Consider the following 25,523-nt stretch of genomic DNA (forward strand, 5'->3'; position numbering starts at 1 on the left):
TTATCCGATCAACGTGATATAAACATTCCTCCTCCTCTTTCTTATCTTCAAGATATCAGGTGTATAAAGCTCAAAATGGTATATCGAGATTCTCCAGGGTATATATATTCAAGTCAAAAAATTCAGATCAAAGAGAAAAGATTGGATTGAATGATTGGCGGAGGTGCTGTGCGAGGCATCATTCATCAAGTAGAGAGTAATCCGCTTAATGGTATTTGCTCAAAGCAGCCAAATAAGTTTGACCGGAAGCACTGTATCATCATCCTATCAGCAGACGACCTATTTGTATGATTTCAAGTTAAAAAGCACTCACGTCAGTTGACCGTTCGAGACCATTGGCCAAACATCACCTAAACCATAACCGTTGGAATAAGCGTAACCTGCGATTCTCGAATCTGACTCGAAGATGTCGACGGCGGTATGGATGAAACTGTTGATTTCACTTTGGTCGGTACAAGGTATGAAGCTCGTCGAATCGTCTACACAAGCGAATTCGGTAACCCAGATTGGTAGACCATAGGTGTTATAGTAGTGGTCCTGCAATCGAATTACAAGATCACATCAGTCAATTTGACCTTAACAAGCCATGAAGCAACAAACTGTTTGTTGTGGATGAATGTAACTCACGATATCAGCGTAAATACCAGCAGCGCTGTTCTTGTTGACGTGGATATTCATGATATCGGGTTTTCTAGTGACTCCCGCCATGAAAGGACCTAACCAGCCGCTTTCTGCAGCTTGTTTACACATTGATGGACCGACCAAGATCGAACCTGCTTCTCCTTTAGGTACCACGTATTGGTTCCAGATGGAGATGGCTGCGACACATGTCAATTAGCACCTTACACCATACTGAGCCAAGGAGATAGCTTACTCACCAGTACTAACGTCCATACCTGCACTTCCTGATCCAGCTGCACAATCAGGTTCCTCGAAACCGATGATATATTGAGGTACGTAGTTCAACGACTTGAAGGCTTCCAGACGAGATGCATCATCAATATCGGCAGTTCCACCTCCCCAGATCATAGGTACTGATACGGCATTCCCACATGATCCTGAAGGAGTTGCGGACCAATCTGAGAAACACATATACACATATCAGCCATTCCGCGAATATGACACAATGAGAAAGAAAGACCTAGTTGAAGTTGACTTACCATACCACCAACCTAATTTACCTGACAACCAACTCAAAGAATCACCCGCACTGACACCTGCCTTGTTTCCATTAGGTGTATGGCCGGCGTACGACGCGGGTGTCGAAACCAATGATACACCCGTAGCGGCGGAGCTGTCGGCAGAGGAAGATGATGTAGCCTGTTGGTCGGTGGTAGAAGAAGCGGTAGCTTGAGCTTGGTCGGTTGAAGTTGTCGTAGTGGCGACGTCGGAAGAAGCAGCAGCAGCAGAAGAAGCTACTACGGAAGTTGAAGTAGCGGTTGAACTTGGAGAAGCATTCTTCCAAGATGTAGTTGGGACAGTACCGTTCTTAGGTCTACATTGAGTTCCATCTGCTTTTCTTTTGGCGAACTCTAATCCACCTCGAGATAATTTACGGGCCATCTTATGTTCGACGGCATCGTTGAACTCCCTTCTGAGCATGCGGGATTCGTTCTCCTGCAATGCTGCTGCTCTAGCATGGTTTCGTTGTCTGGCGTGAGATCGGATGTCCATACGGTTGTTGTGCCCAGAATCGCCCAGGGCGAGTGTGGGGAGAAGGAGGAATAGTGATAATAGTGGTGTTGTGAGCATTGTTAATGATTATCGTCGATTCGTGAGTGTAGATTTATAGTATGTTTGTTTGTGTTTATAGTATAGTGTAGTAAAGTGGAATGAACGTGGTGGTGTAAGGAGTGTGAATTGTTTGGTTGTTGGAATGGACAAGTTACTGTAAAAGTAGGATTGTAATGTTGACCGATGATGATGAGAGATGATCAGCCTGGTATACAGAATGTTTATATCGAGAACGGTGATATGCATGTAGATGGGGCTGATGAATCACAAGGGGGGGAGTACTCACGTATATGTTGACTGCCTATTGGGAAGAGAGGAAATAGATGGATGCGCACGGTGTCCTTGTTGTAAAACGCTATGACCTTGTAGAGATGTTCCCTGTCCGTTGCTTCTTCTAAAAAATCGTTCCTTTGCTGTTCTAACCCAGTCGTGGTGTTGAGAGAGGTCGTGGGATGTTGATTGTAGAGGTTTGTCGAGTGATGACAAAAATGAAGACGAAAATGAGAATGAAGACGAGGATGTTGAAGAAATGGTATGAAAAGAGAATTGCTGAACGAGTTGTCAACGTAGGATGAAACCAGCCTCTTCCGCTTTGACCTGATCTAATTTGCTTTGCGCTGCTTTGCTTTTGCGTCGTCGCTTCACTTGATTCCTTTTTTGTTAATGTCCTCTGGTCTTCTTCCTCTCACATACCTTGACACCGTAAGCATACAGCTCCATGGTGTTTTTGTTTTTTATTGTTTCCGAAACAAAATAACACGTCTGTAAGGACGATTCAGGGACGGGCGGTTTTTTGTTTATTTGGTTTGGGATTGGGATGGGATGAGATGAGAAAAGCAAGCGCGTCATGAGAGACTCAAAACGTAATCATCAACCACCCATGAGCGTGGCATCTCACACCAGAGAGAGCATTGCCATGATCTGATGCATTATGCTAAGTTATGTGTCTTGTTGGTGAATTGATTATGTATGATTGAAGCATATGAATATGAGGATGAATATGTACAAGTTTAGTTCTTGGGGAGTCCGGAGCTGGTATTGGTAAAATATACTCATACAGTATTTACAGTATCACCCAGACCTTGACAACCAGAACAGACAAACGACCAACCTATATCCTACCTCCCCTCTCAACCCTACTAACGCTGGCATTCCCTCCCACATCTCCAGTAGACAGATCATCCAAATCCACAGCTACGTATCCCTCTTCCCCTTCACCTTCCCCTACCTCGGAACGACGAGATGACTCACTCCCACCTGACCTATCTGGTTCCTTCCCTTTTGATGGAGTTACATAGACTTGGGCTGGGCTTGTAGGAGATCCAGTACCTCCCTCCCTAGTTGAACGCACTGATAATGTCCGAGACATGGCGTCGGCCTTGTTGGCCGAGCCGGGTGGTGAGTGATCGGTGTAGTGGGATGGGTCGAGAGCGTTTGGTAGACCCTATAAAGATGTCAGCTTAGCATACGCAAATAGAGTAGACTAGAAGCGTATGTCATGAACGGGAAGGATTCAACTACAAGCGTAGATACTCACGGCTATTGACCCAGCATCTGGCACTCTATCAATAGGAGCCCTATCCCTATGCTGATAGCCAGATTTCACCCGATTGTTCGATGATTCCTCTCTACATGATTCGCTGAATCATCAGCTAGATCCAACAGCGGTTCAATTACGGTAGCTACGATGATCTACGCACCTAATTTCCGCTCTTAAGTCTTCGATGCCCCACCAATTCATTGGCCCAAAGACCACGTTCCTCCTCCAGAACGTTGCTCCGGGCAGGGACGTATCGATAGGACCGACCATAGCGTGCGCGTGAAGATGGGCATGGGGTATTTGTGGGTCCTCTATTGTATGTCAATCGTCAATTAAGAGGTAGAAAAGGGTGGTATAGATACTTCGACTCACTCATGACACTACCTACAAAGCCTACCCTCACATCATTCTCTTTTCCCTTCCCTTTGCCCCTCTCGGCCTCACTTGGTGTACTACTTGATTGACCGGCGGTGGACGAGAGGAGTTGGTGTGATAGGTCGATTATGTGACTGAGCAATGGGACATCTGAGGGACCCTATAATCACACATGGACATGAATATAAAGAGGTCTTCTTTGCTCTCTTATACTGTCGAGCATTATGGAGAGGAAGATTGATTCACTCACAAATTCATAAACATTCTCTACATGTTTATTAACAACCACCACGAGATGTTTCCCATCCGAACATAATCGCTCTTTCCCCTCAGCTTTATATACAGTCACTTGACTATCTTGATGCACCGCCTCTTTCCCATTGGTATTCACACTTGTCCCTGACCTCCTTCGGGCAAGTAAAGGAGAGGGCGAAGAGCTCCTCTCACCTGGCGGTAAAAGAGCAGTTTGTGCACTGTGTGAATTTGATGATTGATTTTGAAGCTGGTCGGATGTAGAGGCTACCAAGCTGCACAGTACACAACCTGGATGAGAAGGTGTAGTAGGTACACGATTCAGAGGCGTGGAAGAGGAGGATGTAGATACGTTATGTTGATGATGATGGTGAGATGAGGTACTTCCTTGGATGTAAGCTAGACGCGTATCAAATGTGTTCTGGTGAGATGAGGGTGTGGGAGCCGGGGAATCATATGTTGACATGATTGCGCAGTTGTGAAGTCTGGGATGATATGTATGGGAGATGACGGATCTGCAGTTCACAAGAGATTATGCGATGCTGGTTTGAGTAAGGATTGCATGGACTAGGTTGATCCGTTTGAGCAGCTTTGAATCATGACCAGCCGGCCCGAGCGAGGGAGGGTTGCTAGGTGGATGTCAACGGGTGAATGGACCAGTGAAAGAAGCGGGAGCACGAGATTTTGATCCCTTTGATCGTCGGTTCGAGAGACGTGAGCTGTGAGTGGGTGTGTGATCGTCTGCGGCTAGTGGATTCCAGTGTAGGGTCAAAGGTGATCAGGCAATGAATCATGTATACAGTCGGAATCGTATCCTGGACGTTGTTCTCGTCCTTGTAATTGTCATTCTCCCAACCTTAATTACCATCCCGGTTAAGATTATCTCGCTGCGCCTCATCCTCGACCATGCCAGCGCCAAATGGGGTACGCGATTATATTATATGTGTGGTGCCACAATCGCCAAACATTGCAAGGTTCGATGCTGGATCTCATCTTTTGGAAAAAAACAGCAAGACCAAGAGCACTCTTGACCTACCTCTTCTTCCTTCTCTGTTCATCAGAGAAGTCACCCCCTTGTAGGATACAATTACCTTTTTCAAAATGGTGAGTCGTTCTTCAACCATGTCAGATGTTCCCGCGACGTGAGAAACACTCAACACTCGGGTCTCATCCTCCTTTAGGATTTCTCTTCCTCCAACGCAAATGTATCTCGAGAAACATGGGCACCTCGATCGCCCTCCCCTCCTTCCAGAGCTTCTTACCCATCTGGCGAGTACGCAGAGAGAGCTCCACCATCCGGACCAAGGGGCCGTGACGCTCCCAGGGAACCAAGTAACGGAGGAGGAAGGGATGATTACGATAGAGATGGAAGAAAGGAAGGTAATGGGTATGTATCTTATTTTCTTTGTCTTTATCGCCACGAAAGGATCACCCGTCTATGCATGGAAGCGAAAAGAAAAGAGAGATTGAATCTGGATTGCATGGATTGGGCATGATTGGTATTCAGAATAATGAGGAGCAATGGGGAGAGAATGATCCTTTATCTTTTATCCTATTCTGGACGAATTCGGCCATCCAGACCTTCCTTTGTAGTCTACCTCCGTTCTTTGTGCTGACTATTTGCTTCTACCTTTCATTCGCCGCTCTCACGTCCTCATCTCTATCCTATATAATCCCAACGCCACTGCGGATTGTGCCTTCCTACTATATATTCCCCTTTCCCATTCCCAACCGTTAAACCATACGATATTCACCAACAACAATAATGACATACTCTTACCCTCGTCGATCACCTTCACCTTACTTCGAACCTTATCCTCGGGCTTTGGATCCTCGTATGGATTACAGAGATCGATATGATCGACCTCCACCTCGAAGGAGCGGTCCACCTCAACTCCAAGAGGCTGAACCTAACAATGTATTAGGTGTATTTGGTCTATCTATCAGAACTAGGGAAAGGGATTTGGAAGATGAATTCATGAGATATGGTGATGTTGAGAAAGTAGTGATTGTGTATGATCAACGAGTGAGTGTTCAACCATTCGAAACTAGATTTTCTCTTTGCAATCAAAGTATGGTATGTGATGGAATGTAATTAATTTATTTCAATTTGGTTCGTTTGCAGACTGACCGATCAAGAGGTTTCGGATTCATCACCATGCGAACTATCGAAGATGCCACTCGAGCTATCGAGAAGCTCAACGGGTTGAGTCTACACGGTAGGAATATTAGAGTCGATTTCTCAGCTACTCAAAAACCCCATGCGCCTACTCCTGGTCAATATATGGGTGTGAAGAGACCTACTTGTGAATATGATTTTCTTTTATCTATCTTCATCGATATCTCTGCATTCAGCCGCTTCGAAGGGTGAAATCATAAAAAGATAAAACCAAAAGAGGTATCTTCCCACCGAAAAGGGAATGGAAGTCGTCAATTTCCATTCATCTTTTAAATGTATCAGTCCAATCCCTCCATTCATGTCAATTGTCAACTTGAAATAAATACCAGGAACAGAATGTGTTGCTTACCAAATCCATCTTCAACTCTCTTACAGACGAAGATCGATACAACGATCGAAGAGGTTACGACAGTCGTTCCAGAGGATATGGTGATCGATACGATCGAGGTGGATACGAAGGTCGATCCAGAGGGTACGATGACAGAGGTGAATACGATAGCAGATCAAGGGGTTATGATAGTAGACCACCAAGGGATGATAGGGATAGATATGCTGATAGGTTGGTTGGCATCACCATGCGATTCTTGATTGTGCACACTGACCTTGTGTTTATTGATTATGTAGGGATGATCGAGGAAGAAGAGATTATGATGAAAGACCTAAGAGAGACGATTACGATGATAGAAGAAGATCACCCAGGTGAGCTATATTTCTCGCCAGTGTAGTGAGAAATAGCTAATAAGACGTGTGTCTGAATAGCCCTAGAAGAAGATACTCGGCTTCACCTGATCGAGGATCAAGAGCCGCAAGGGATTACGAATCTTCAGGAGCTGCTCCTGCCGGTGGTGCTGCCGAAGCTCCTAGATATTAGAGTGAAAAAAATAACAAGTACCACGAAGTCTTTTCTCCTCAATCTTTCAAAAAGTTCCGCTCCTTCAAAAACCAAAATCAAACCCCTACAAACATAAACTATCTACATTAATAAGAAAATTATGGAAAAAAATAATAAATACCGATACAATACAATGCTTCTGAAAAAATGTTTCCTTTTACTACCTATGCAAGCCTCTTTCGTCTCGTGAACATGCAAAAATGCAAAAATGCAAAAATGCAAAAATGCAAGAAAAGAGTGCGAAAGTGAAATTCATTTGAAGCGAAAACACCAAAATTGGCATGAAGAATATTTACGGATCAAGTATGAACTTTCCTGACGACGATACGATTGCTTAAATAAGCCCTGGACCAAAATTGGCAAGTCAAGTACTTGATATACACAGTACAATCATAACAGTCCAGAACGTCAACGGAAAATGGAATGTATCGGTGTCTGTTCATCAATGTACCGAGTTGAATAGTATTCAGACGTAGGAATACACATAGGCATAAATACAATCCGACGATATTGTAAGTCAGTGTTCGAAGGTCACATGAAGGGAAGTGCTGGTAAAAGTGATCTATAGAGGAGGGCAAGACGGGTAGATGTCGAAGATCTATGATGCATCAGACGTTATATATGTATTTCAAAAAATGTTGTATAAGGATGTAGATTAAATGTATACGACCTTATCGATATACCTTTATAGCCACTCTCTATTGACTATGTAGTTGTCAACTGACGGGAAAGTATTGGATCATACTGATGGCACCGTGTACATTTTCCATGAATGTAGATTTGTGACGTTTCGGTGATCTGAGTGAATGACATATGGTGTAGAAAATCGGTGTAAGATAGGTCGGATAATATGAAGATACATGCTCGATGAGGCACACAATAGTACAAGAAGTTGATCGTAAAGGAAAGAGAGATAATCGTGAAAATGTTTTGGTAAGACTAGGTCATACTTAAAAGTAGACTTTTCTCTTTCTCGCTGTATACTTCGAATCGTTCGGTACCCTATTGAGATGAAAATGTGAGACATTCAGCTTGTCTATTCACAATTTATTCTGCAAATTTCCGACCCAAGTCGATATTCGACTATCAGCAAATGAGTCATGTCCACTCACCCTTCTTTACCTCTCGATCTATACAGTTCCTTCTTCTTCATTATCCATTCCTTCGCATCCATATCCTTTTTACTCTTCTTTCCTTTCTTTCCACCAGCACTATCCTTCCTTCTACGTTTCTCATTCAATATCTCTTCTCTTCTCTTTTTCATCCCCAGCGAAGCTCCCTCATCAACCTCCATCTCATCTCCATTTAGAGCTTTCGGTATCTCCTGTTGTCCAACCATCAAACATAAATACATTTTCCTGGCTTTCTTGGAATTGGGATAATCAACTACCAAACCTCCTCCGAAACCTGCCCTCTGAGCAGCATTGACTATCATTTGTACTTGATCATCTGATGATGGGTAAAATTGGAATATGGCTCGCGAGGGGTTCTTGAGGGCGGAATGGAGCGTGGTGAAGAATCGCGTTAGTCGCTGAGCGGGTGAATGGGAGGTTGAGTCGGCATTGAGAAGCCATTGAATGACTGATATACTGTTTTGTGAACGAGTTCCACATCATAAAAGTCAGTCAGCGACTATACCATTTCGCATATGTATCGAGTAAATGATTGGGAGATTGAACGAGAAAGTATCAGATGGGTTGCCCGGGTATAAATGGGTTTACGGGCGTTTTCACCATTTTTTTCATAGGTAAGAAGACCGTCGTGTTGTGATCATCATATGTAGAAAAGGGTAATATAGAATCATAATTATTGAGCATGGGCAGTGAAAGAGACTCATCACTCACCTGATAGCACCATCAAAAGTACCAGGTCTAAAACCGAATCCTTGTCCTATATCCTGTAGGAACAAGTCTCCCTCTACTTCTCTTTCCAGTGCGACTTCTGTGTAGTCCACTTATACATCAGCTCGAATCCAAAAAATGCAGTAGACATTTCGTAGATATTTCATAGAATGATGTCTTCGCTCTGATTCAACAATCTTGATTGCTGTTGAATCCGTACTCACCCAACATTGAAGGTGCTATATCACACCCTACCCAAACATGTCCAGCTTCATCCAACAATTCTCCACTTAACCCACTTCCACATCCTATGTCCAGTACGAAAGCAGTTTCGTCCTCTGGTAATGCCAGCAGCTCCAACGCTCGTCTGGTCATTTGAGCCTGGATCGATTTCACTCGTGTGTTGGAAGTGTATTTCGTAGCTTCTATATCACCGTAGAACTATTTACCGTGCGATATATCAGCTGGAGCCCAACAACCTTCTGTTTGGCCGACAGCTGAACTATCTAGAGCAGAAACGTACTATTTCTGGTGGAGAGATCTCTTCGGGCCTTGACATCTTGTCGGCATGTATCTGTTGGTGGTCTTCCTATGTATTTGGGTTGGATGGTGATAAGTATCAAGGATCAAGACAGTCAAAGTTATGTCTCTTGATGCTATCGATGAAAAATCTCTTGGAGGCCCGTGCCTAGATGGGAACCACGTGGGATGTAAACATTGCGCACTGACTTGACTAAATCAAAATCAAAGATGAAAAGACGCGTTCTTAAACACTCGAATGCTCATCTGTTAATACCGCTACAATAGACAGATAGACCACAGTCTAAGATGATGCAGAGGATATAGCAGGATATAATCACCATCATGACGACTCTCTTTCAGCTCGCCCCAATACCCCTTACAGAAAAACAATCGAGCCTTTTTGCAAGTTCTTCGAAATTACCAGATATCAAACCTCGTTTCGTCCTTCCGCCATTAGATGATCACATATCCGGTACGGAAAGGCTGCTAGGTAGTCTGAGGGGTATCTCGAGGTATGAATTGCAGGATCTCAGTATAAATCCAACACCTACAAAGGCAAAGCAACCTCTCGTGCAGCTTCTTACAGACACAGAAGAAGTAAATGTTAAACCGGTAGAGGATGAAGGAGAAGATGATATTTGGCAGAAAGCTGTCGAGCAGCCCGAAGCTGGACCCAGTAGACGAATCATCTTCGAGGTAAGCTGTTGAAATCTACAATGACTGTAATCAAGCTTATCGACTGTATGTAGCCCCTCAAAACATGGGATAATGTCGCTTCTTCGCCTTCATCCAATCTGGGTAATTCACCGTTTCTATCCGAAAAATCTACCTTTACTTTTGATGCTCTATTGACATCGTAAGTACAGATCACATTCCTCTTGTCCTGGCTATCAGCTGACCTCGATGCCGCACAGGCTAGAGCCTCCTATCGCCCTTCCTAAACTAGGTAAACTTTCCGGAGCCCAATCAACTCCAATACATGATTCGAAAACTCTGTTGGAATTGATGATGCGTTCCACGCTGGGTACGACTATCACCGACCATTTGAAGTGGAATGGGAGAAAAGCGAGATTTATATGGGCTGATCAGGGCGGCAGACCAATTGGAGTCGAGAGGGTCACTGCATATTCGTATGTTACCCTAGTAAACTCTGTGGATGGTTGCTGATTTGATTGCATTGCTATAGGATGATCGAACGATTCTTGGATATCGGGTCTTCGATAAGGAGGTTGGAGATCATGGTTGATTCTCAAAGTACTTTGTGAGCTGGCGTATACACGCTCTGTAAGAATACTAAAGCTCATTCTCCGATCCTGCGTCAATAGGCCACTTACACCAACACATCATGCTCTTTTACATGGCGTATCAACATACCTGGCATTCATCAAAGAGAGACTGACGATGGCTGTTGAAGAATGTACGAAAGAGTCGTATGCGGGGTGGAACAAGTGGCTGGGAGCTACGAAGGATGTGAGAGAGTTAGGTGAAACATTATGCGAAGTTTTGTGCTGGGTCAGTTCACATTTTCTCAATGCTCATGAGATCACATTACCACGGTTTGCTGATTGATCGTTCCTTTCCAGCCATTGACAACATCCGAAGCACTTGCCCTTCCTACAAGATCTTCTGCCCTGCTCAGTCACATATACAACCATCTCCTTGCATCATTCGCTACTTCCTCTCCGTTTTCGTCCCCATCGTCCCCATCGGCACTGGCATTAGCGTTTCTTTTCCGTCAATCTATCGGTCCGTTTCTCAGTTTACTTCGAGCATGGATCGGTCTATCAGATTCATCGACCCAAGATGAAGATACAGATTCCAATAGTCAACCATGGTTGGACTTAGGTATAATCCGTCAGCTTAGATCCAGCGGATCCTGGGAGTATACATTCTCGTCAAGGAAAATGCCGAATTTTATACCTAAGTCTGATAGACGGACGTTCTTCGAAGCTGGGAAAAACCTTAGATTACTGAGGGAAGCTTCCGCGAACACCCACCCGCTTTGTTCGAGCAATTGGGGTGTGGATGTCTCATTTGACTGGGGAGATGGATGTGTTGAGTGAGTGTCCTCACGGAAGGGTAAACATGAGGGACTGGTTGATTTACGGTTGATGCTGGTTGATAGCTTGACGAGCGATATGAAGGTCCATTCCAAGCGAGTCAAGAAGGAAATCGATCACTGGCGACGATCAACTAAAGATCTCAGTAAATCATTAATTGGTTCGACATCTTCTGCGAAATTGCGATTATCTCATGGTCGATCTTCTCATAAGCAAAGGAAAACTCTCACAACGGAATTATTTGCTCCCCCTTCAGCTCTAGTCGCTTCATCGCCTCAACCGACCCAAGAAATGGATCAAGGAGTAGGAACCTTCGAGACTGGACTCCGTGAGCTGGATGATCTCTGGAACCTGTTCAATCAATCTCCCGGATCACACCTAAATTCTCAAATTCACCAGAAGATAGATAAAACATCGCAGATATGGACATCAACTCCTTTAGATAAATTACATCAATTCTTATCTCGTCATTCTTCCGAATCAATCTTACCATCCGATTCTCCTACTTTACCAATATTCATATCGACCCATTTACTCTCACCCCTTCTGAATCACTCGATGATGATCTCAAGCTCGTTAGTTTCGTTATATCTTGATGATCTGAATTTCTTAGATCACCTAGATATACTTTATGCGTATTTCCTAGGAGGGGATGTGAATTTTCTCGGAAGAGTATCGGACTCGTTATTTGGGAAAGACAATGCTGGAGCAGGCGAGGCGATGGGTTTGGGTAGAAGAGCTAGAACAAGAGTGAGACTAGGTCTAGATCCGATGCTAAATAATAATCATCACACTCTGGGAGACGGAGAAAGGGGTGACTGGGGGATAGGACTGGGTGTGGGGCTGAGTGAAAGGTCTAAATGGCCTCCTGGAGGATCGGAATTGGCTTATGCGTTAAGGACAACTGTGATGGATGAACGTGATACCAGGGTGAAAGTGAAGGGAGGAGGGGAAGGGGGGCCATGGGATGAAGTTCAGGATAGAGTTAGTTTCGCGATTAAACAGTTGGATGAGGAAGATAAAGGCAGGAGAGCGAAATGGTTGGATCCTCAGGGTAAGTGTCTGTTCCATTTACAATTGTACAAGTACGGATTATGTCGAGCTGACCTTGTTGCATTCACATTAAACACAGCCATCGAGTAAGTGATTGTGTGAAGACTGATATAGGATCTGGGGTGGAGCTCATATCTTGATTTTATCTTAGAGCGCTAGATTTCCTATACCTCTCATATTCTCCTCCATCATCCATTACACCCCTCCTCCCCACATCGTTACTATCCAAATACCAAACGATCCATAACCTCATATTGAGAGTATCAAGATGTCAAATCGTCCTTCGAACAATGTATTGGCAGGTTCTTCACCAATCTGAGACTAAAGATAAACCGACCAAAACAGGTATAGATTCAGGTTTCAATCGACCTTCTTCGCGCAACTCATTGAAGAAAAGTAGAGAAAGGGAGGTACACACCTTGTTCCCTCCTCGATCGAACATTGAGAGGAAAGTGCAGGTCTTGAGATTCAGGATGTCACATCTCGTTAATTCCTTTGGGGAATATCTAGACAGTGTGATAGGGTACAGATGGGGTATGATGCGAAGAAGGTTGAAGAGGTTGAAAAGGAAAGAGATAATAAGTAAGGGTAGACCGAGTTCGCCTACTAAATCGGAAATGCAAGATCAAGATGATAGCGATGGTGATTATCTGTACGCGGCTGAATATGGAGATGGAGACGTGGAAGATGACGAAGATGAAGATGATGAAGATGGGATAGTAGAAATTAGGCAACTTAAATCACCACATTCAATTATGGTATATCATCAAATTACCTTGAACAGGATATTAGATTCATGTTTGTTGAATCATGAGAATTCACAAGGACAGCAAGTGACTTTCAAGTTGTTGATGAGTCTTTTGAAGATGATTTTGGACTTGGGTAAGGCATTGGTCGAAGTTTCCAGAGGGGACATGGGGTGGGTGGATGAGAAAGAGATGGTCGAGAGATTGGAGGACGAATGGGAAGAGAAAGAAAAGGTTTTTGTAAGTCGATTCAGATTCTTCTTTCGATCTCATCAGTTCATCTTTGAAACTATGGTGTGATTATGAGTACAGGGCCTCATTGATGATGGTGAAATAGTTACATGCTCTCGAGAGGCTTTCTGTACGTACTCCAACCCAAACCAATCGAGATCGACGGGAAGATAGCGAAGAAGGAGAAGAAGGTAAGAAGACTGAAGATGATTTGCAGATCTTACTTTCTGGGAATCAGGATGTATTGAATATTGGAGGCAGAGTGAGGGGCGAAGGAGATGATTTGAAAGAGTTGTTATTACGTCTTGGACTTGGGCATGGGGAGGGACAATATAGATAGAGATTGGAAGTTCTCTGTGCTTTACATCAGACATGACCACTTATGTCAAAAGAACAGTAATAATGTTGTATACTCTATATCATATCATGCATTGATGATCATCGCATCATGCGGGATACAGCAGTAAACAAAGATATAAGAGCATAATTTCATTTTTTTCGGTGAATTCGGACCAAAGAGATAAGATGCGAGAGATGTCGGATGACGTGATAGCCGGATTGGAACCAAGAACGACAACCTGTGAATGGGAAATGTTGCCAGCAAGCATGCGACATACTCATAGATCATGAAGGGAGGTCAGAGTGCGATCATACTGACAAGGTAGTGCTCTTGAAAACGAGCACAAATCCGAAAAAATAGACAAAATGGCTACGAGTACAGCTGAACTAGGTGAAGATATCAGAAAAGGTTTGGAAGATCTGTCGACATGTGAGGTGAGTCATCAAGCTGACCGGGTCACTACCAGGTTTTAGTAGTTGACTCTCAGATCTACTTATGGATTTACTTGATCAGATATCAGATGCATTGGTCAAGCTGGGTAACGTGACTGGCGGGTTTATACCGAATTTGAATATCTATTCGCCCTCAGGTAGGGAAGAGGAGGATGTCAAAGTGGTAGGAAGGGTATTTACGGTCCGAGTGAGTAATCTACATGAGATTCCATTTAACAATGAGCGAGTCGAGGGCCATTATACTAATGATGCCTCCGATGGCAGCTGGTGGAACAAGAAAGACCTGATCAAGAGCACTCGAACGGTTCCAAGGCCGAACAGCATTTTGTCAGTGTCGACTTGTCCTCGGAAAGTTTGCATGATGATTATACTAAATTGTATTGTAATTATAGGTAGATGCAGCTCCATCAGGAAGTGTAATCTTGATTTCACCTGATTTCGGTGAGTGGGTTTATATGATGACATCGCCTTTAAAGTCGCTCAAATGGCTGCCTGGGCCTAACATAGTCTCTGGAGCAGCTTGTTGGGGTGGCCTGATGTCTACAGCAGCCAAAGCCAAGGGTATCAAGGGTGTTGTGGTCCTGGGTGGATGTAGGGATTTCAAAGAACATCGAGAGATCGGATTTCCAGTAAGTCATATATAAATCATTCTTCAAACTTAAGGATGACAATTTGATGTGATATAGGTATTCGCACAATTTCATTCTACCCTAGGGCAGAAAACATTCTTACGTCCTTCAGAATACAATGCATCTTTGGAAATACCTATTCTACCACCACCGCATCATATCCAAATACCGCACAGCGAGCCCATACGCAAGACTAGAGTCGATCCCGGAGATATACTTGTTGGGGATATAGATGGAGTAGTCGCCATTCCTTTTCACCAAGTGGAAGAGGTGATACGTGTTGCACAGAAGGGTAGAGAAGTCGATGAGAATGTCAAGAAGGATTTGGAGGTCGGTAAAGGTGTGAAAGAGAGTATGAAGAAATGGAGAGGTTCTTGATGTGCTTTGGATATGAAAATGCATGGTTATACTGTACAATGTTGCATTGGTATTTTACAATTCTAATGGCTCGATTTATGATGAGAAGCTTAAGGGAGACAGTGGAATTATGCTTCCAAGAAATCGGCTGCCGTTAATCTATAGAAGTAGAGGAAAGTCACCAGTCAGCGTTGATTTCTTGAGTGAATCTCATCGACCTCTTGTGCGTGGGAAGTGATATTCATTGTGAATGCAGGGAAGGAAAGTATGTGACAAAACTATGACTTACAGCTCCAAAGCGATATAAGGATCGATCCTATCTGAGAAATCTTCCTTGATATCTTCGGCGTTAAATTCGGAGTACTGCACTTTGTATGCCAAATATTCTATCACTTTGAGTAATATCACGCCTCTGAGAAAAGGACATCAAACTGTTAGGTCATCCAGATGGAGATATCTGGAGAGGCGGTCGAAGGTATTGTTGAGGCTACTCACCGTTGTTGGATTTTACATGTCTTGTTTTTGGCTTCTTCGAAATTGGCTATCAAAGTAGCAAAGCATCAGCATCTGATACATACATCACTTTGACACTCTTCTCATCTATCAGACAAACGCGAGGTATTGGCAGAGATTTCTTCTTGACGTAACACTCACCTTCCTCATCCAACATCGACTTCAAAGTCCCACTGGCCTCTGCGATCTTCCTCGACAAGACAAAGGTGTACCCGTCTGATGATTCTAGCAACACGAAATCTTCCTCTTGTGACATTTTAGTGTGATCTTGACTTTGTGATCTTGACTTGAAGCTGGTCTATACGCTATCTTCTGAATGTTGAAATATGCAGACTCAAGCACAGAGAACATTAAATCAGACATCTGATCTACCACCTGTGCTATGGGCGGAGATGACCGCCAACTGCCAATTGACCCATGTGCGCTCGGAACTCCAGCAGTGATGACGAACAGGATAACAACGGTGACCATTTATCTGATACTTATCTGTATAATATAAGCTGGTGCCCACTGTACTGTCATTGCCGTCGCCATTGCAAATTATACCTTGAGGTCGCTCGCCCTGAGCAGGAAGAGGTACCACTACAATGATTCGGAAACAGAGACCGACTTTCACCAGCTCCGAGCTGGAAATGCAACTACAGCAGGTATGTCAGAGATATACGACTGGATCAATTCCTAAGCTGACGCCTCTGATTCGTACAGATCAACTTGGATCCGACCTCGTCAACGACAGAGAACCTTGAAGCTCTCGCTCCTCTCATCAAGTCGATACAAGATACCGATTCTGAGCAATTGTATCTAAGAAGTTTAGATAAATTCGTAGAAGAGAAGGAAAGGGAGATTGAGAAGATCTGTCAAGAGAATTATGAGGTACGTGCCCACTTCTTGGCGCATAGCTCTCTGACGTAGATAATGATGTCCATGAATGCTTTTGTCATTGCAGGACTTCGTATCCTCAGTGTCGACTTTGCTAACGATCCGACAAGGGTCGGGTCATCTGCGGAGGAGGATAGGTGAATTGGATGGACAGATGGGTGATGTAGGAAGGGCATTAGGTGAGAAGGTGAGTACGCGCAATTACCTGTCAAATCTCGTCTTCTTTCGAAGTCAAGCTGATGGTAGTCTCAACGTAATCAGAAACGGGCACTGTTAGAACAGAAAAAAGTGGCTAGAAATATGGATGATGCTATCGAGACTTTACAAACCTGTTTGAGGTTACTCGATCTAGTACATAGAGTAGGAGAGATGATAAGGGAAGGTAAATATTGGGGAGCTTTGAGGGTAAGTCGTGAACACGTTCTGAACATCTATCGAAAGACAGATCTTTGACTTGATATCCTTCCAATAATACAATAGTCGATAGAAGATCTCCTACACCTCACTCCACCCTCGATTTCCCAAACACCATTCTACGCCCACATATTATCATCCCTCCCTTCCCTCAGGTTATCCATCAAAGATGCCGTGACGGCCTCGACGAAATCTTGGTTGTTCGACGTTAGGGAATCAGGAGCTAAAGTAGGGAAGTTAGCCTTGGAGCAAATGTCTCAGCGGATCAAGAAATGGAGAGCGAAGAGGGAGAAAGAGGGTGGTGTGAGATTGGCTAGGGTGGGTGGGGCTATGGAACTGGTACATAATGAACGTGTGGAATGTGAGTAAAGCCTGTCCACCAGTTTATTCATTGATAATTCCTCGGTAGCTCGAGTTGCTGACGATATATGGTTGCATAGTCGATGCGCTTGATAACGAAGATGTCAAAGTTGATTTCAAACCTTTATACCAATGTATACATATATACGAGGCGTTGGAATCGAAACCTGAATTACAAAGAAGCTATCAAGTGGATAGAAAGGTGTGCTTATTCCCCCCTTTGCTAATCACAGTTTTACATGCCAACACAAATATCTTTCTGCCTCCATAGACCCAAGCAACATTGATCCTCACTTCCCGGTTATCGACAACCCCCGAAACCCTGCTATCGACGCTGCCTCTGTTGATGCAGGAATTAGTCGGTTTCTTCATCATCGAATCTCATCTACTGCGCACCATGCCTGATTTCAGGACTCAAAGGGACGTCGATGAATTATGGGATGAGATGTGTAAGAGGATAGTAGAGGTTGTTGGACAGGGCTTGAAAGGCTGTAGTGAGCCTGAAGTGTTCTTGGAAAGTAAAACGAATGTTTTGCTGTTTGTTCAGACATTGGAAGTAAGTTATATCAGCTAAAGGAAACGACGATCGGCTTGAAGCTGATCCTTGTACATCAACAGGGGTATGATTACAACATCACTGAGCTCAATGGGCTATTGATCACCCTATTCGAGAGATACTCGGAACTGTTATTAAGGAAGTTCAGTACCGACTTCGATCAAGTGAGTTGAATTCGAGCCAATAGTCACATATTCTGGAAATCAGCTGATCGGTCGAGACTGCCTCAGATCGTGTCGGAAGACGACAACCAACCTATGATGGTCAACGATCAAGAAGAGTTCGATCAAGTCGCGGGAGTATGCTGGCTGGCACCGGGAGAAATGGAATCACTTGCCATGTCAGTTAAATTCGTTCTGCCGATGTCATGGTCCGAGCTGATTGTCCTCGATCTATGCATACAGGCAAGGATTCCCTCAAGCCATGCCATTCTCGCAGACCTACCCTATGTGTTGTATCAACATACGAAATTTCGTCGACCAATTTTACCAATTTACCGATGGTGTGGCTCAACAGCATTTGGATATCGATGAGGTGCTCAGGAAGGTGAGTATAATCCTTCATATCGAGAGGTCGCTCGTGGGCTGACGGTAATATGAACAGTCTCTCGATGGTTTACTTTCAGATCATGTTTCTAAGCAAATCGCCAAGAGATTACAAGCTATGTCTAATCTATCCCAGATAGCTCAAGTGGTCATCAACTTGGAACATTTCAGTACAGCGTGCGATGAGTTGGAAGGGGTATTGATGAATCTAAGGTAAGCTAGCATCTTGTCTCGGATCGCAGTCATATGCGGAAAATCAGCTTATCTTTGTTACTTTGTGTAGAGCATCTCAAAGGGGTGGTCCCGTCCATCTATCATCCTGTAAACAGTTCTCCGCAACATTGGAACAAGCTGAAAAACGGATCGATTCTGTTATAAATTCGAAATTGGAATCTTTCTTCGAATTGGCCGAATATAATTGGTTGCCCACCCGACCCCAATCGACCGCCGCTGAACCGTCTACATATGTTTTTGAGATGATCACGTTCTTGACTGCTTATGTGGATAGTGTTTTGATTGGGCTGAATGAAGGTGTCAAGACGAGAGCTTATCTGAACGCCCTGGGGAGGATCAATAAGTGGTTGATGGTGGGTTAAACTACTCTGCTTTTACCTTCATATGCGGGGTGGCCTTGTGTGGGGTCGAGGTGTCTGATGAATGATCGTGAGAATCTCAGAGGGGGAGCTGACCTGATGTTCAATGATAAACAGGACATGTTATGCGGCAAGGAAGTGATTCGATTCAACGAAATGGCTTTAGCGAGCGTATTAGCAGATGTAACATTCATCGAAGCTGAAATCAAAAGATTGGATAAATCGGATCTCGATAGGGTATTCGATGAAGTCAAACATGTGAGTGATCCAGCGTAGATTGTGCATATGGCCTGTATTGATTAGTCGGTTTCGGTTATTAGACAATCAACATAATCCTTTCAGATGCCGTATCAGCTTATATGGAACCTTCCATCAGATCCATGTCTTATTCTTCCGTCAAACCTATACGATTAGCTGTGATCTTGGCCAAGTTGGGTAAAGCCCATGCGCTGGGCGGTGCACAGAGTAGTATGGCGAAAGCCGAGAGGAGAAGGAGGGAAGCTGATGAAGTTGCTAAACTTGCTGGAAGGTAGATGCTCAGAGTTAACCCATCGGTTCGTGTCCTTGCATTTAGATAAAGTTTTGTGTATATATACGGTTGTTGTATGTATTTCAGCGATGAATGCCATGAAATTGTTTGAGGAAATATCAGATCCAACGTCGATGGTAGATTGTGGATGGTATCAGATGGGTAGAGAAGGTGACATCATTCCGATCGATCAGGCACATCAACAGAACAACCCGGTTGTAACATCATTCAGCATCTCGGAAATCTTGCATCTTGCTACGACGGTCATACTGATAGCTGTAACCCATCTTATCTCGATCAATATCAGTGCATCAGGCTTGTCCATATCATCATACCTCATACCAATATACTTGTCGAAAGCACCTTCTCAGTATGATCACTCGTCGCTTGGCTTCTACAGTATCCGTCCCGCCGAAAGATAAATCACATAGGAAGATAGTCTTGGTAGGAGCAGGTTTCTTGGGTAAGTAGAATATGGCAATGGAAGCGTACAGGGCAAGGGATTGAAACTGATTTTGAATATGCATTGAGATAGGCTCATACATTGCCAAAGCATTGATTGCCGATCCTCGTAATCGAGTATTACTAGTCTCTCGACATCCTGAAAAGCGTGAGTGAATAATCCACCTTTCCATCCTTTAACCAATCATGGTTCCCTTCTCCTGAATGTTCAGCCATATATGAAAAAAATTCCCTAACACTGACTTTGGTATGTGAACCAGTCCATTCAAGACTCTCCCATCTAGGCTCCCAGATCCTCCCACCCCATCCTGCCGATATAACCTCCAAAGACAATGGCTCCCTCCGAGAAGCTTTCAAAGATGCTTCAGCGGTCGTATCGATGGTCGGTGTATTGGTAGGCTCAGAGAAGAAGATGGACCTGGTTCAAAGGCAGGGTACAGAGAATGTGTCGAGGTTGGCTAAAGATATGGGGGTGGGGAGGGTAGTGGGAATCAGTGCGATTGGCGCTGATGAAGGTGGTGTGACTGCTTAGTGAGTGTAGCTCAACTTTGAACATGTCCCCACTTGGTAGACAGTAGACGATCGTCACTGTCGTCGAATCAGTCTTCTCTTGGCAGGAGAAAGCTGATGATTACCATATAAAATTATTGCATAGCTGGAGGACGAAAGCTCAAGGTGAACGAGCGATATTGAACGATCATCCTGCGGCAACTATCATTAGACCTTCTATAATATTCGGTCCAGGAGATTCATTCTTCAACGTGAGTATAACCCATAACTCTCCTTCATATTATCTGAATTCACTTGAGAATCAAATAGACAAGATAGCTGCTCATATCTCCCTTATTGAATTCACTCTTAGCGTTTCGCAACTTTGGCAAAATGGTTGCCTTTCTTACCAGTCTTCGGTGGTGGTTTAGTAAGATTTCAGTGAGTAAAGTCATACTGACATCTTCAGTTTTCATTATACCGTAGGAATTTATCACTTATGATCACCTACTACCACCACAGGCCAGTGTATGCAGGTGATATCGCTCGAGCAGTCGAGATTTGCTGTCGAGATGATCCACAAGTCGTCAAGCAAATAGGAGGTAAAATTATAGAAGCTGGTGGACCAGATGGTCAGTCAAATCATAATCAACATACAGGATGTGTCCCTTTTGCTCACTGCTTGATTTGAACTGTAGTCTACACATATCGAGAGATCATGCAGCTCGTCTTGAGATATTCGGGATATCAAGGACGTAGGTTGATAATCAGTCTGCCATTTTGGGTAGGCAAGATCCAAGGATTCTTCCTGGAGAAATTACCTGAAAATCTATTCACCGTCACTCGAGATCAGGTATGTTGAGCAGTTTTTCTGTCTTCACTTTCTTTCTCCTTTGGAATTTAATTCCCTTAAATAGTCGATCACTAATCGAAATCGGGTTTCGTTTCTATCAGGTCGAACAATTACGTTCCGACAATATCGTCTCACCTTCCCCACCCCTCAATTCACTATCATTCAAAGACCTCCTGAAGTCTTTCCCCTCCTCATTACCTTCTTCTGCCCCACCTGGTGATCCAGGCTTGACACCCGTCGAGAAGATCTTACCTACCTATCTGGGTCCGCAGGACACTCAACAGAAAGGTAAGAGGACTCATGGGAGGAACTTCGATACGGGTTTGGAAGAAGTGAGAAAAATGTCGGGGAAGAAGTGATATGTAGTCTGTATTATGTATGTATATCTCAAATCAAGATGACATTGCTTAATGTAAATGTGAGGTCAATTAACATGAAAATAGCGGTATATACATGTCATCCTATCACCGTCAATGTATGAATATAGCAACGTGGGCAAAGTTCCAAAATCCAGTTCCTTTTCCAAACCAAGCTAAGCCAATCCTATCTATAAATTTCTCCTCAAGCTCTAGAGATCAGGTGACCCAATTCTTTGTTGCTCCTTTCTTCTCGACAGCGATATCCTAGCACCACTCCTATTCCTACTCTTGCTATCACCTCACCTAAGCCTTCACCTTATCTACGACCTCCTTCGCTGTCTCCTTGACATCATTCACAGCAGCTCCTATGGGGTGTTTCTTCTCCCTACCACCGAAATGCCAGTAATTCAAGTATCTACCTTCCTGAACCAGTTGGGCGGTCGCGTTGGTAGCGTGACAGGCGAATAGGAGGTAATTTCGAGGTTGGACTCTCCAGGCGAATCGCATGAAGATCATGCTGTGATCGAATAACATATATGGTAAGTTAATGCTTGGCAAAAAATCATAATAATGTTGAAAACAATGATTATCTCCTCCCCTCCCCTCCTTTCGTTTCTCTTGACATAAGGGGGTTTTTCCAACAGGAGCAGCCAAACACAAGATGTACTTCTCCCACTTTGATATGGCCCGCACCCTATTTCCTCCTTTGCTTATGTCTGCTCTAGCTCTATGAATGAACGAAACGACAGACTCACGAGTAAGCAGCGAGGGTAGGACTCATCACACCTGAAATAGACTCTTCATCCCTATTGACGATATCCGATAAAGCAGCTAATGGTAAACCCCAGTTTGCGACCTAAATATATATATATATCGTTGTCAGCACCAGCACCGGCACCGGCATCATGTGTATAGATGGATCTCGGACGGTTGAGTAAAGTTCGGACTAGACAGGATGATACTAACTGGTCCCCAAAAGTGTGTACCTATAGATTAAACATGATACCCATATCAGCTCAATGACCTAATCACAACTTGATGAGTGATCAAGAAAGAAAAAGCGGTATGATGCTCACTGAAGAAGTATTGTCTCGCAGCAGGCGATTTAGCCCAATTTATAAATCCTCTAATAGATTAGACAAGACATAGTCAACATCAGCTACATTCTCTTCCCTAGTACTTGTGGCCGTATTCGTTTCATTTCTCTTTTCTTCCTATCCAGTCCTTTCTATCATATTCGGTGCAGCCGTGTCCTTCCAGGGTATATCTGATCACATCATCCTTACTCCCCTTTGGATGCTGCTGTACTCTCCCGTTCATGTGCTTGTAGATGCGAAGGAAGAGGGGGAGAAAGAACTTACGACCTATTTATGAGATGTGAAGTATTGGGTCAGCCACGTACTACACCACGGATCGGTCAGTACTCACGCCATTGTATGATGATGTTTTGTACTTGGTATTGGTACTTGATATGAATGTATATGCTATAAGTGATTGAGGATCCGTTATTCACCCCGTACGGACAACAGCAGCGAGTAAGACGGAAAACAACGACCCATCCATCCATCCATGGACGGAGTAGACACCGATGCCCGAACACTGTTACCACCATTATCCACTCGGACCGTATTCTGTACACGGGCTTATGCGATACAACGCAGTGTGGCACATTTATGATTTATCAATGCATCCTGCAGAAAACCTCTATTGACATCAGTCTATGAATTATAGACAATCCGTGTATTGTTATTTCACACTACCTATGGAATGGAATGCAGACGTGGATGATAGAGGATTATGAACAGATTGGAAGGAAAGAATAAAGTGATAAGATGAAAAGGTGGAAGAAATTCGGTTGCTACTCAACGACTGAAAGGTCCAAGTTGACATGGAAGATTCACAAGATTGACCTTGGCTGTTCACTTAAAGCTCATCATGCTTGTTTTCCTTCAAGTGCGATAATTGCCTCTGATAAGATTTCAATCTTTCGGTTATCCTATCTTCCAAGGTTAATTCGGTAGCTTGACCACTGCAGTTAATTCCAGTCAGCTCGATTTGTTTTCACATCTCATCATAGCTGATGGGGAATACGAGCAGATGGACTTACTGAATCTTGTCACTCATCTTTCTCATTTCTTCCACGACCCATTTCTCTCTTCTTGCAACTTCCCTTTCCCTCTCTTCTATCTCCCTATGTCTCTCTTTATCTCTTCGTTTTCTCTCTTCCAATCGCTCCCATTCTTCCCTTCTGGCAGATTGGTATGCCTCTTCATCATCGTCATCCCGTACCCCATGGATATGTCCATGGGAAGTGTCGAGATGATAATGTCCATGTCCATGATCAGGCTTAGGACAGGCAGGACAAGGTGTATTTTAAGTTGAGAAACTTCGTTTTGAAGTCGATCGCGAAGTAATAGCGAGTGAGTGAGGGCAGTAGATAAAGCTAGAGTATTGGTATTTTCTACAACTCAAACCACGCTGATCAGCCGATACACATATCAAGATCACAAGAGGTGGCCTGACTCACCCTCACTACCTTCTGCAACTTTCAGTACCCAAACTTCCTTTTCCCTTTCCGCATCTTTGCTTCTCACTACACTAGCCCCTTGACCTAGATCTTCGATTGACCATTCACCTACACCCACACCGTACGGCACGCCGATCGCTGTATTCCAGAATCGAAGATTGGGTGCTAGTCGTAAGAGGTCTAGTTGACGATGATCGTTCAAAGCCAATAAGGAGGTCTGCAATGGCAAGGTTGGATCCAAGGGAGCAACGAGGGATGAGAGAGGTGGTGGGAGGAAAGTAGATAGTTTGGTGAGGAGAGCTAGTTTCTCGGAAACTAATTTTTCCTGAGTCTATACATGTATAAGTCAAAGTATCAGTATGTCGTCACCATAAGGAGGAATCCAGTACGGAGAGAACAGAGTCGTACTCACCCTCAATGCCTTATGTCTACCGGTCAAAGTAGGTAAACTCCCTTTAGGAACCTCCAACACCAGCGCGATCACACTGAGAATCAAGCTCACCCAAAGTAGTGGGTGAGGCTTGGTAATTCTGAATGGACCAATTTTCCTTCCTTTTGGTACCGTCTCTTTAGGCGGAGCAGTAACGTTGACCGTAACAGGTGGCATGACTGGTGCAGGTGCTGGAGGGGGTGGAGCAGGTTGAGGAGGAGGAGGAGGGGGTGTACGTTCTCTTGGTGGGTAGGGATGAACGTAGATGTTAGGCAACTGGATGGGGATAGGGTGTGAAGTGTTATTAGCTGGATGATTAGGCTGGATGTGGATGGTATCCCCGTGGTTGTCCTGGTGAGGAGGTGTGTGATCGTCACCTACATGTACTTGAGGATGAGGCTTGGGCGAACCGGATAACTTGGCTCGGTAGGTCTCGTCCATCTTGAGAAAGAGGAGGAAGTGTGGTTAGCCTTGATGGTGGGGGATATGATTATGAGTGATAGGTTAGAGGAAGATAAGGGGTAAATTCAAATGGTGTTGCAATAGTAAGTTGATGGTCACGATGATACTCATTCAACGTTGAGATGAGACAATGGTAAAATGAGGGATGAGCGTTGATGACACGTCATTGAAACGTGTTGAAAGGACGAGGACAATGCGTTTTCCATCATTTAGATCACCGCTTGACCATCATTCAACGTAGATACGCAAAAGAGTGTCAATGTCAGTACCTCAAACCCTGAGAGTAATCAGTTAAGTACTCATATCAATTGTCGGAGCTTGTTTCTAGGTCTCCGATTAAAAGGTATAC

General features: G+C 44.0%; 11 protein-coding genes across 11 annotated transcripts; 5 read left to right on the top strand and 6 right to left on the bottom strand.

Annotated features, from left to right (window-relative positions):
- Positions 1-205: 205 nt before the first annotated feature.
- On the bottom strand, positions 206-1,752 carry I203_104210 (uncharacterized protein; the record flags this gene model as incomplete). The annotated part of the gene is made up of 5 exons (XM_019144199.1): positions 206-251; positions 314-537; positions 628-818; positions 879-1,079; positions 1,161-1,752. 5 exons carry the CDS (start codon positions 1,750-1,752, stop codon positions 206-208), a joined length of 1,254 nt encoding a protein of 417 aa, XP_019007248.1.
- Positions 1,753-2,845: 1,093 nt separating this feature from the next.
- On the bottom strand, positions 2,846-4,367 carry I203_104211 (uncharacterized protein; the record flags this gene model as incomplete). Its single annotated transcript, XM_019144198.1, has 5 exons — positions 2,846-3,178; positions 3,272-3,362; positions 3,435-3,585; positions 3,647-3,809; positions 3,900-4,367. 5 exons carry the CDS (start codon positions 4,365-4,367, stop codon positions 2,846-2,848), a joined length of 1,206 nt encoding a protein of 401 aa, XP_019007247.1.
- Positions 4,368-5,666: 1,299 nt separating this feature from the next.
- Positions 5,667-6,951, top strand: I203_104212 (uncharacterized protein; the record flags this gene model as incomplete). Its single annotated transcript, XM_019144197.1, has 5 exons — positions 5,667-5,927; positions 6,027-6,207; positions 6,456-6,639; positions 6,705-6,779; positions 6,840-6,951. 5 exons carry the CDS (start codon positions 5,667-5,669, stop codon positions 6,949-6,951), a joined length of 813 nt encoding a protein of 270 aa, XP_019007246.1.
- Positions 6,952-7,922: 971 nt separating this feature from the next.
- On the bottom strand, positions 7,923-9,372 carry I203_104213 (uncharacterized protein; the record flags this gene model as incomplete). Its single annotated transcript, XM_019144196.1, has 5 exons — positions 7,923-7,974; positions 8,085-8,561; positions 8,817-8,913; positions 9,038-9,254; positions 9,337-9,372. 5 exons carry the CDS (start codon positions 9,370-9,372, stop codon positions 7,923-7,925), a joined length of 879 nt encoding a protein of 292 aa, XP_019007245.1.
- A 305-nt stretch (positions 9,373-9,677) lies between these two features.
- On the top strand, positions 9,678-13,765 carry I203_104214 (uncharacterized protein; the record flags this gene model as incomplete). The annotated part of the gene is made up of 10 exons (XM_065517491.1): positions 9,678-10,031; positions 10,085-10,191; positions 10,250-10,465; positions 10,522-10,596; positions 10,661-10,847; positions 10,919-11,394; positions 11,461-12,449; positions 12,528-12,534; positions 12,600-13,434; positions 13,532-13,765. 10 exons carry the CDS (start codon positions 9,678-9,680, stop codon positions 13,763-13,765), a joined length of 3,480 nt encoding a protein of 1,159 aa, XP_065374309.1.
- Positions 13,766-14,130: 365 nt separating this feature from the next.
- On the top strand, positions 14,131-15,224 carry I203_104215 (uncharacterized protein; the record flags this gene model as incomplete). Its single annotated transcript, XM_019144194.1, has 6 exons — positions 14,131-14,199; positions 14,279-14,404; positions 14,482-14,544; positions 14,610-14,658; positions 14,725-14,846; positions 14,904-15,224. 6 exons carry the CDS (start codon positions 14,131-14,133, stop codon positions 15,222-15,224), a joined length of 750 nt encoding a protein of 249 aa, XP_019007243.1.
- Positions 15,225-15,331: 107 nt separating this feature from the next.
- I203_104216 (uncharacterized protein) lies at positions 15,332-15,972 on the bottom strand (the record flags this gene model as incomplete). Its single annotated transcript, XM_019144193.1, has 4 exons — positions 15,332-15,362; positions 15,493-15,615; positions 15,699-15,744; positions 15,858-15,972. The coding sequence occupies 4 exons, from the start codon at positions 15,970-15,972 to the stop codon at positions 15,332-15,334; spliced, it is 315 nt and encodes a 104-aa protein (XP_019007242.1).
- A 331-nt stretch (positions 15,973-16,303) lies between these two features.
- On the top strand, positions 16,304-19,596 carry I203_104217 (uncharacterized protein; the record flags this gene model as incomplete). The annotated part of the gene is made up of 14 exons (XM_019144192.1): positions 16,304-16,363; positions 16,422-16,589; positions 16,663-16,782; positions 16,857-17,000; positions 17,076-17,370; positions 17,450-17,571; positions 17,641-17,925; positions 17,988-18,089; positions 18,156-18,265; positions 18,330-18,471; positions 18,529-18,683; positions 18,754-19,057; positions 19,181-19,321; positions 19,384-19,596. The coding sequence occupies 14 exons, from the start codon at positions 16,304-16,306 to the stop codon at positions 19,594-19,596; spliced, it is 2,361 nt and encodes a 786-aa protein (XP_019007241.1).
- Positions 19,597-19,964: 368 nt separating this feature from the next.
- I203_104218 (uncharacterized protein) lies at positions 19,965-21,755 on the top strand (the record flags this gene model as incomplete). Its single annotated transcript, XM_019144191.1, has 8 exons — positions 19,965-20,055; positions 20,128-20,202; positions 20,315-20,585; positions 20,710-20,815; positions 20,917-20,984; positions 21,066-21,175; positions 21,242-21,396; positions 21,498-21,755. The coding sequence occupies 8 exons, from the start codon at positions 19,965-19,967 to the stop codon at positions 21,753-21,755; spliced, it is 1,134 nt and encodes a 377-aa protein (XP_019007240.1).
- Positions 21,756-22,058: 303 nt separating this feature from the next.
- On the bottom strand, positions 22,059-23,188 carry I203_104219 (uncharacterized protein; the record flags this gene model as incomplete). The annotated part of the gene is made up of 5 exons (XM_065517492.1): positions 22,059-22,272; positions 22,511-22,611; positions 22,722-22,741; positions 22,832-22,881; positions 23,184-23,188. The coding sequence occupies 5 exons, from the start codon at positions 23,186-23,188 to the stop codon at positions 22,059-22,061; spliced, it is 390 nt and encodes a 129-aa protein (XP_065374310.1).
- Positions 23,189-23,678: 490 nt separating this feature from the next.
- I203_104220 (uncharacterized protein) lies at positions 23,679-25,153 on the bottom strand (the record flags this gene model as incomplete). The annotated part of the gene is made up of 5 exons (XM_065517493.1): positions 23,679-23,784; positions 23,863-24,000; positions 24,045-24,216; positions 24,283-24,613; positions 24,695-25,153. The coding sequence occupies 5 exons, from the start codon at positions 25,151-25,153 to the stop codon at positions 23,679-23,681; spliced, it is 1,206 nt and encodes a 401-aa protein (XP_065374311.1).
- Between the last annotated feature and the right edge of the window lie 370 nt (positions 25,154-25,523).

Source organism: Kwoniella mangroviensis (genome assembly GCF_000507465.2).
Source record: "Kwoniella mangroviensis CBS 8507 chromosome 1 map unlocalized Ctg01, whole genome shotgun sequence".
NCBI lineage: Eukaryota > Fungi > Basidiomycota > Tremellomycetes > Tremellales > Cryptococcaceae > Kwoniella > Kwoniella mangrovensis.